General features: G+C 46.4%; 4 protein-coding genes across 12 annotated transcripts; 3 read left to right on the top strand and 1 right to left on the bottom strand.

The window, feature by feature from the left end:
* The first annotated feature begins 118 nt into the window (after positions 1-118).
* Positions 119-4,545, top strand: LOC105699917. 5 transcript variants are annotated; one of them, XM_023434402.1, is made up of 6 exons: positions 119-428; positions 675-867; positions 3,091-3,138; positions 3,258-3,380; positions 3,481-4,163; positions 4,237-4,545. In XM_023434402.1, the coding sequence occupies exons 4-6, from the start codon at positions 3,350-3,352 to the stop codon at positions 4,462-4,464; spliced, it is 942 nt and encodes a 313-aa protein (XP_023290170.1). In that variant the 5' UTR covers positions 119-428; positions 675-867; positions 3,091-3,138; positions 3,258-3,349; the 3' UTR covers positions 4,465-4,545. The 5 variants fall into 5 exon arrangements, with proteins under 5 accessions (XP_023290170.1, XP_023290168.1, XP_023290171.1 ...); XM_023434400.1 differs by having other exon boundaries at positions 3,091-3,380; XM_023434403.1 differs by having other exon boundaries at positions 120-428; positions 3,091-3,395.
* LOC105699918 lies at positions 881-1,996 on the bottom strand. 2 transcript variants are annotated; one of them, XM_012425351.2, is made up of 3 exons: positions 1,769-1,996; positions 1,521-1,649; positions 881-1,305 (listed from the first exon to the last, which is right to left on the bottom strand). In XM_012425351.2, exons 1-3 carry the CDS (start codon positions 1,769-1,771, stop codon positions 1,108-1,110), a joined length of 330 nt encoding a protein of 109 aa, XP_012280774.1. In that variant the 5' UTR covers positions 1,772-1,996; the 3' UTR covers positions 881-1,107. The 2 variants fall into 2 exon arrangements, with proteins under 2 accessions (XP_012280774.1, XP_012280775.1); XM_012425352.2 differs by having other exon boundaries at positions 881-1,336; positions 1,769-1,992.
* On the top strand, positions 4,420-6,437 carry LOC111673843. Of its 3 annotated transcripts, none has more exons than XM_012425350.2 (3): positions 4,420-4,510; positions 5,139-5,815; positions 5,906-6,437. In XM_012425350.2, exons 2-3 carry the CDS (start codon positions 5,210-5,212, stop codon positions 6,179-6,181), a joined length of 882 nt encoding a protein of 293 aa, XP_012280773.1. In that variant the 5' UTR covers positions 4,420-4,510; positions 5,139-5,209; the 3' UTR covers positions 6,182-6,437. The 3 variants fall into 3 exon arrangements, with proteins under 3 accessions (XP_012280773.1, XP_023290173.1, XP_023290174.1); XM_023434405.1 differs by lacking the exon at positions 4,420-4,510 and adding an exon at positions 4,669-4,927 and having other exon boundaries at positions 5,121-5,815; XM_023434406.1 differs by lacking the exon at positions 4,420-4,510 and adding an exon at positions 4,669-4,927.
* Positions 6,438-7,060: 623 nt separating this feature from the next.
* LOC105699708 lies at positions 7,061-8,937 on the top strand. 2 transcript variants are annotated; one of them, XM_023434394.1, is made up of 3 exons: positions 7,061-7,739; positions 7,808-8,487; positions 8,604-8,937. In XM_023434394.1, exons 2-3 carry the CDS (start codon positions 7,927-7,929, stop codon positions 8,823-8,825), a joined length of 783 nt encoding a protein of 260 aa, XP_023290162.1. In that variant the 5' UTR covers positions 7,061-7,739; positions 7,808-7,926; the 3' UTR covers positions 8,826-8,937. The 2 variants fall into 2 exon arrangements, with proteins under 2 accessions (XP_023290162.1, XP_012280333.1); XM_012424910.2 differs by having other exon boundaries at positions 7,061-7,735.
* Positions 8,938-9,545: the final 608 nt, after the last annotated feature.

A 9,545-nucleotide genomic window follows, 5' to 3' on the forward strand; every position in this document is an offset into this window, starting at 1 on the left:
CGCCAGGCGCTCGGAGTGGGCCTCGTGTGAATCGGTGTGAATGAATGGCGTGTAGCAGGCGCTCGCGCGCCACAACGACGCGTGTGTCGCGTCCGTGTTCGCTCCGCGCTCGTGCTCCACCGGGTCGCTGCGAGGGGCGCGGGGCGGGGCGAGTCCGGACCACGAGGAGTTCACTCCGGCCTCTGGCGTCCTCCTCCGATCAGGAGGGTCTCTTTTCACTCCATCATTTGCTCGCCGCTGGACGGGTCTTGCGGAGACCGGTGGACGGAGAAGCGTTCTCCGTTTCCTCAGCTCGAGTCGCGGGCCAACACGCTCGCTTCGGAATAAGGTCGGGCGTCGCGACGCATCTCTGACCAACCCTTGGGCGAACCGAAGCCAAGCCAGACACGGTCGGACCTCCTCTTCCCTGGCCGAGGCTGCGCGAGAGTGTGAGTGAACGCGCAGCCACGCGCGTCCTTGCCGAGTTCGCGTCGAGCGAAGGGAGGACTCGCGCGCTCGAGGACGATTACCCCCGATCGGCGCGCCGCCTGGCGGCCCGTCGGCGAAAATCATCCACGATGTCCCGACTAGTTACTTCGATTGATTTCTCTCCTCTTTAGAACTTTTCGGATATTCTTTTCAACTCTGTGACGATTTATTTGGATATACTGTATTATGATTAATTATTGTTTCAGGGAACTCGCGCGAGGGTTCACTGTCTTTGCGACCTGATTGGTAGTTACGCTTTTCGCCCCGGCCAATTACGATTTCTCCCGGTTTCTACCAATCAAAGTTATCGCTATTGTTGGATGGGTGCTGAACATACTACACCTATTAAAAGACGCCTTGTGCTCATCTTTCGGATTTCCAGTTGAATTTAAAATCCAGGTAGGCAGCAGAATATTATATTAGAGTTTTAATGTTCACCCGGAACGTTAAATTCACCCCTTTGTCGATAAATAATACATGTATAAATATTCACAATAAGTAAAAACGGACATTAAGTACGCAATCATCGTAAAACTATACCCTGCGTAGTGTTTCGTCCACTTTGAGTATTATTATGAACAGGCGAGACGCAAACTTTAGCGTGTATCCGATTTTCCATTTAAAAATTAGAATTAAAATTCAATCGCTTATCACGTTATATCCTTTCGAATAGAGGACCTCGGATTTAATAATAGATCGGTGTTCCACGAGGTCTATATAAAAAATATCTTCTGTCCAAATTGTCTCCGTTATCAAAACGTGAGTTTGTTTTAGATTTTTCCACTTCGCTGGGAACCTGATATGTAGGCTGTAACTCAGGATTCCTCTTGTCGGTATCTATTTCGTTAAAACGATTTCTGGACAAATCCTGAAAGTTTAAAACACGTATTACATAATAGTATTAGACAAATTACGAAGCATTTGACTGTCACGTCTTTTGTATTTAATATTATAAAATTTTTCTAAAAATCGAATACATGGTTGCAGAATTTACTGGTAAGTATATTCTGCCACTAAGAGTATTGAATTTCTTATAGTTATTTGCTACGTACATTTATTGGCGACGCTGTTGTAGTTGTAAATCTAGGATGAACACCGGGATATCTTCCAATTCCTGCATAAAATGGTCGCTGGGACTCTCCGAGAACGAAGAGCATGGATATAAGAACGATATACTTCATCTGAAAAAAAAGGACTTAATCCTTTCTTTTCCACTTTCCATTGTCTTTAATACGTTTCCGTTTCACTAATATTCTTTCGAATTTTAGAAAATATGTAACTATAAGCTTGGTAAACTCACCATGATGTTCTGTAGACGATTAGTTGTATATTTTTTCCGTAGCAGGTATTATACTTCGAAAAAGTGCCTGGCTGAAAATTGTTCACGAATGCCCATTCCCAAATGCGATTGCCTATATAGTCCCGTTTTGCTTTCTTCCCCCACCAAAATGTTTAATATTCTAACAATAGTGGGAAGTACACACAGCGAGTTTACGCAAATAATGAATGTGGTTTCATAGATTGCCACCGAAATCAATTGATAAGAGAGAATAATACTCCGTGGAAGGTACATTTTGGGGATGTGGAGGAATGCCTTAAATCAACTCGGAGAATAAATAAAGCGGTTAATAAATGTTTTCGCATATTCATTTTACGAATAATTACGCATGTAAATAATGCAGGGCATGTGCACTGGGTACAACGCACGAGTGTGCTTAAATTGAGATGATACGATTCTTTGTTCTGTTAGATGAATCCTTTTTTTAATCTTTTTCTGTATTTAAATCAATACAGCAGGAATGTTTTTTCTATGCAATAATACACATGACTTGATACAACGTTTGACGCAATAATTGTGGAAATTATGGCTCGCGATAAGAAGTTTATAGGACGCTGATGTCACCACGTGTTTTTAACATATCTTGCAAATATTGATATGTGTATATATATAATGTGCACACGTGGATCTTAGTCATGATGAATAGATCACTTAGTAAAAACATGATTTGTCGTGATCCCGCGGTGTGTTAAATTTTAACTTTGTTATCATAAAAGACCATTATGGTTAGTTACGAAGTTGATTATTACCACTTTGTACGACGTAGTATTTCGCCACAACATTGAGCCAAGCAACTCACCCTAAGTTTTCTCAAGTGTTTCCATTCAACTCCACCGAATCAATAAGATAAGTCGGTATTAATTGTGATCTCTGTCCGGAAATTTATCGACAAGTAGATCCCAATGACTCCGCGCAATGATCACGAAATTGTATTTTTATTTGCACATAAGGAGTTTAAAGATCAGGCAAGATATACTTGAGGTTTTCACGTGGCGCTGAATTTCCCATTATATGAATTTCCACGCGAATTTTCCGCAGATCATGTTACGTAGCAAGCTCACGTCATCTCATTTATGACTTCAAACGAGTTCATTGAAGGAATCATTACTCTGATAGTAAAATTACGCTGTCGCTCAACTGGATAAACGTTACCTCTAGGTCATCCCTTGCAATGTCCGTGAATTTTCCCCAGAATATATATTTTTCGAATTTATTAACCATATCGTTCGATCGACAGCGTTTCCAAAAATTTCTAATTACAATTTATAAATCTACGATTATAGAGATTCAACATCCATACACGTTACTTTGAGGAAAATGTTAAAACAAAGGTAACACATGTTCTTTGCTAGAATGGTTATAAAAAATGAAAAAAAAAAGTGAAACGTATCGCAGACTTAAACAAATTAAACCTGAGATCGATGATCAATTATGCAATTGAATGGAATAGGATCAGGATCAAGGTTCGTACCCTATAACTCGTATAAAAGGAGCCCCAAGTGCAGAATTGAACATTACACTGTTCGAACTACGTGCAGCGAGATGTACTCCATTGTGTTGCCATTATTTCTCGGTTGGTAGACATTTTGTACGTTATAAATAATTACAATCTTCGAATCAAAAATCTGTGCACCCTGGTAATAAATAAATTAGTACGCGATATTTTCTTTCAGTTGGACGCATGCTAACGAATCAGAACGTTTTAAAATATGGTCCGGAGTACACGTATCAAGTGGACATCGGCATGGTCGCGGAAATGATACGAGGAGACACCCCGGAATACTTTGGCTCGAATTTGATCGCCAAATTAAAGTGCCGACCGAAAGGATCGGACTCTTTGAGTTGCCACACGCAGGACTCGAAAATGGCGGAAGTGAGCCCACGTGCTTTTGACATCTCCGAGACGTCGCGCACGTTGGGTGCTTCTTATTACAATTATCACATGAGTCACGAGCCATTCGAGGTCAAGTTCGACAATGCCGGGATCGAGAGCATCGTCGTGCAGAAGTCCATTTCGGCGTGGGACTTGGACATAATAAGACTGATAATCAATCAGTTGAATTTCGGTACGGATTTAAAGGGCAGGCCAAACGGGACCTTCTCCGCCATCGAGAACTTTACGATCGGCGAATGCGCCGTGGCTTTCAAAGTTGACCATCAGCGACTCAGTGCGCAAGATTTGCAAAAAGGCGCCAGCTTCGAGCTGGCAGTCCTGCCAAATTTTGACAAGTCGACCGGCACGTCTATCCAGCTGAAAAAATTCCGAGATTTGAGTAAATGCTTTCAACACGCCGAGTACCTCTTTGGGTTCTCTTCGACTTACGGGATCGTTCCCCACAGCGTTATCCACGAAATCGTAAGTGCACGAGGGAATTATTAAAACGACCCGCGATCGTAGGAATCCGATCGAACCCGATTTTTCATTCCAGACGTCTTCGGTGAGTAACGTCTTCGTCTCCAACCGAAGTTTTACTTCCGAGACCGTCAACGAGTTCGACGTCTTTGACGTGGTCCACAAGGAGAGAGGAAGACTTACGGATCGAGTGCGCCTTACGCTTCTGACCATGGAACCTGCAAAAGGGTCAACTCCGAGAATATTTGAACCCGTTCACGTGGGAGTGATCATGAACAGGCCCGTCAATTCTTCCGATTGCTGAGTTCGACGTCTTCACCGAGCGCAATGTCCTTCGATCGCTCGGCAATGTACGACTTTATAATATACGAATTTATTACCGTTATACTCGACCGACCGACTAGAAACGAAAAAGCAACGGGGTAATCGTTATCTATCCCGTTAGCAAAAACGTATGCTCACGGTACACCCACGAAAGTTTCTTTAAATAATTCCTTCGGGTTCGAGCACCGACCCGAGGACCGAGGCTCTCCTCCTCGTTTACAACGAATCGAGTCTCTCTCGATTCTTCCATCCATTTCTTAACTTACGAAGACGCTCAAGGCGTTCGCAGGAGATTTTGATTAAATTACGGGACCGTGACGCAAAGTTGGCCTCGTTGACCGATGTTGACGATATAAAAGGAGCGCAAGAGCGTAAAGAACGTTGTAAGTGGCGAACAACCGGCGGTACCGTCATGCAGTACCTTCTGGTGCCGTTCATTCTAGGTCAGTAGAGCACAAATCCAAACCATTATCTCATCCGTGCCATTGCCACGAGATCAATGTGCACTATTATCCCAAAATATATTTTTATCCCCGCTCATTTCCCTGAAATGTACCTCCCATCGCGGGGTCCCTTTTTTATGAATTACAAAATCGGGTCCCCATTATTCGAATTAGTTAAAGATGTAAGAAAAAGTGGGATGTCTGTTTTTAGCGAGTTCCATCAACGTGGACGAGAATCCTTGGAAGCATGGGCCAGAGTACACCTATGGGGTGCAGTTGAACATGGTGACGGGAATGAACGAGGGCCATCACGAGTACCTGGGCACGAGGCTGATAACGAAAATGAAATGCCGACCTAAGGAGCCCGATTCCCTCAGCTGTCGCTACCTGGACGCGAAATTTACGAGGCTGCTCCCGAAGGACTTTGACGTTCTCGGGGCCGAACCCGCTAAAAACGCGACCTACGTGCCATTTGGGATAGGTCCGGAACGGTTCGAGGTCAAGTTCAACGAACGCGGGATCGAGAGCTTCCTCGTGCCTCGGTCCATCGCTCCCTGGTCCGTTGACATGTTTAAATTGATAGCCAGCCAGCTGAGCGTCGGTACCAACCTCGGACGGAAGGAGGAGACCTTCCAGATCATGGAGAACTTTACGATGGGCCAGTGCGAGACCAGATTCAAAGTCATCCGCCGGGACGACGAGGACCAAAATGGCCTCCGCAAGGCGAGGTTCAAGCTGCAATTCCTCCCCGAGCTGGGCGTGCCCTCGGGTCAGATTCTGGAAGTAGAGAAGAAGCGGAATCTGAGGAATTGCAGTCCCAGGGCCAAATACTTCTTCGGCACCAGGTTCACCTATGGACTCGTGCCGTATACTGCCATTGATCACTTGGTGAGGAGAGTGGATCATTTTTCGGGGGGTTCGAGCGGGATTACCGTCATTTCGGTTTAGCGAGGGACCAAGGTTCGTCCGTTGTTTCAGACATCCTCGTTTAGCCGAATCACCCTCTCGGAATCCGAGTTCACGTCCGAGACCGTCAATCGCTGCGACATCCACGACGAGGAAGATCGCGAAAAAATAGGAGAGGTTCTCGATCACATCAAGATCTTTCTGGAATCGATCGAGCCCGCGAAGGAGGAGTTGAAAGAGGTTCCTTCCCCGGTGACCGTCGGTTTAATCGTCAAAGGACCGATCAAGGAACTTGAACATTACGAACCACCGCCGACGAGTAAAACCCTTGGTAAACCAGCTACGTGAGGTCGCGGCCCGATCTTTCTGCAAACTATTTTAAGTGCACCGTCGTTCTCCTTATAGGCTAATTATTGGTGTAATTAAAGAAGTAGAATTCAGAAACGACAGCTAGATATGGAATTAGAACGTCGAGGTATGAATAATCTACGAATAATATGCGTTTAAATATATCGCGATTATGTTTCAACGATGTATTACGAACCGACCTGATGTATAATAAACTGTAAAATAATTAATGTAATAAAGCAACTTATTGAACAATGACAATGAGTACATTTAATTAGACGAATATGTCTAGCAAACCCTCTAATCGCTTATTCCTGATCCTTGAAAATCACTCGTAGATCTAAGGCACGAAACTCGGTGCCACCTCCTCGGTTGTCCTATGATGCTGATAGAAATCGGAAATTTCAGCCCCTAAAATTTTTGCCCGTGCCACCTCCTCGGTTATCCTATGTTCCTGTTACAAATCGGAAATTTCAACCCCTAAAATGTTTGCCCGGGAGAAGTCCGTGCCACCTCCTCGGTTATCCTATGTTCCTGTTACAAATCGCTAGCGATGTAATAGGAACATAGGATAACCGAGGAGGTGGCACGGAATTCTCCCGGGCAAACATTTTAGGGGTTGAAATTTCCGATTTGTAACAGGAACATAGGATAACCGAGGAGGTGGCACGGGCAAAAATTTTAGGGGCTGAAATTTCCGATTTCTATCAGCATCATAGGACAACCGAGGAGGTGGCACCGAGTTTCGTGCCTTAGATCTACGAGTGATTTTCAAGGATCAGGAATAAGCGATTAGAGGGTTTGCTAGACATATTCGTCTAATTAAATGTACTCGTTGTCATTGTTCAATAAGTTGCTTTATTACATTAATTATTTTACAGTTTATTATACATCAGGTCGGTTCGTAATACATCGTATCGGTTTTGTTAGCGGAAGCAAAACTGAACCTCGCCGTTGACTCGAACGCCTTCGTCTCGTCAGCCATCCAAGAATTCATCATCTAGCCGATGACTTCCGTCACTTGACATTGCCGAATGTTAAAACCTTGTTAGACGAGCGAAATTATCCCTCGCGATGCGATTGGCTCGCAGGAGAGATTAAATTTACAAGGCTGCGCGTCCAGAGCGGAAGTAGTTTAAGGCGGTTCGTGCCAGGCTGGAGAGCAAAATTTGATTAAGGAATTTTAGAGACGTTATCGCGATACGCAATTTGACCAATTTCCAGGAGTATGCAGGGACACGTTCCTCTTTCGGGGACGCCCGTCGAGAGACAAACCCTTGAGGATTGTGCAGCCTACCGGAAACTCGACGAATTCGGTTCCGACGTGGGTTCGTAAATAAAGCTCCTCCTGCGTAATTGCTAATCGCGGCCTTGCCCAATGACACATTAATTGCGCGATACGTTAAAGGAGGGTCAGGGAAATTACGGCGTAATCGGAGTTAAGCGGCACGTATTGGGGACCTTATAAAGTGGCGGTAAGATCAGGAAGACGGTCAAATCCGCGAGACCGTGCGCGCATCACCATGATCGCCATTTTGATACCGTTCCTCCTGGGTCGGTGAGAATTTCGAGATCGTCGCTCGACGTTTCCCCCGAGATATTAAAAATTGCTCTTCGAAATTTCAGTGACCCGCTTGAGCGTGGACGAGAACACCTGGAAGAACGGACCGGAGTACACGTTCCAGGTGTCGGTCAACTCGACCGCGAAGATCAGACGTCACGAGGGGCTCTACACGGGCTCGAGGATGAAGTCCAACCTGAAGTGCCAGCCGAAGGGGACCTCGACCCTAAGCTGTCACCTGGAGGGTCCCGAGATGACGAATCTCGAGTCCTACATAAGCGAGGGCACGAGAGTCGTCACCTACGAGAGCTCGGAGACCCTGGACATCGGCGAGGAGGCTTTCGAGATGAACTTCGATAGGAACGGGGTAGAGAGTCTGCTGGTCGACAAGTCCGTGTCCCCGTGGACCTTGGGGATAATCAGGCTGATCGCCGGCCAGCTCCACGTGGGCGCCGACCTGGCCAACAGGCCCGACGGGGTCTTCGAGGACCGGGAGGTCGGATACGCCGGCGACTGCGCCACCACCTTCGACATCACCCGCTACGCGTGCGACAGGGTGGGCTCCTCGGAGAGCTGGGAAAAGCCCGACTTCGTTCTCGTCCTTCCCGACGTCGTCGTGCCCGAGGGGAACGTCCTCGAGATCGAGAAGACCCGACACATGGACCGGTGCCGGTACCGCTCCGACTACGTCTTCGGAAGCGACAGGGACTTCGAGGCCGATCCCGACAAGGTCAACGTGAACGTGGTAAGAGGAGAATTTGCGCGAATCTTGCGGTACGACGAAAAAGCGAGGGGCCCTTACGTGCCCTGAAGATAAATCACGGGGCACTTAACGAATCGCGTGATTTCAATTCCTTCCAGAATTACTCCGAGAGTCGGATCAGCATAAGCGACGATACCTTCGTCTCCACTTCGACGACCGAAGCCGTAATGAAGGGGATGAAACGCAACAAGAAGTACATGATTACCGACGAGATAATGGTCACCTTGATCGGCGTCGAAGCTGCCGCGGACGCGCCGCCGACGATCTCCGATCCCACCGTCGTTCCCGTCGTCCCCGTCGTCCTGCTCGACAGTCTGTAAATCGAAACGATTTCTGTGAAAAGTACAAACGTTACGTTTAACGAGGCGAGGCGTACAAAGGACTCGCGGATCCATCGGTCGGAATAAAAATCCGTCAATTGGAATTACGCTACGCTTTGCGTAACTTTATTCGGGTTGACGCTGCATATACTGGGTGCATCCTTTAGTAATTGTTACAGAGTCCTACATGTCAAGTAATTCGCGTGATTCGCTGATTAAGTGATTATCGCCCCGCGACGTTACGCTACCGAGGACCGCTTTTTACTCCTCCGCGACTTAGGCTAGCGATTTACAGTTGCCGAATAGCTCTACGTCCGGTATACGTGTATCGCGGAATTAACGGCAGTCTTCAACGTCTTATTTTTTAAACTCTCCATAAACGCGTCACGCGCCGTTATCGTAATCCCACCAAGTTACGTGTGCGATGCAGTCCCTGACGCGACGTCTACTCCCGTGGTCGCTGCGCTCTCGGTTTCTCTCCTTATCGTTAATTCGCTGCGCGTTTCCGCGTACGGAAAATCGTAGAAGTCTTAAAAATTGATTGCGTCAACGTTGCCACGATGGAACTTATACATTTTCTTAGGAGTAGGAAAAATTGCAAGTGGCCCACGCTCCGATGGGAAAGTAAGTTCCCACCTTGACCTGTGTCACCATCGACACTCTTTCACATTTTTATACTTAGATACTATAACGATATTAACGGCAGTGTGATGGATCTTG

This window comes from Orussus abietinus, unplaced genomic scaffold, assembly GCF_000612105.2.
Source record: "Orussus abietinus isolate OABI.00-Male unplaced genomic scaffold, Oabi_2.0 scaffold10, whole genome shotgun sequence".
Taxonomy (NCBI): Eukaryota; Metazoa; Arthropoda; class Insecta; order Hymenoptera; family Orussidae; genus Orussus; species Orussus abietinus.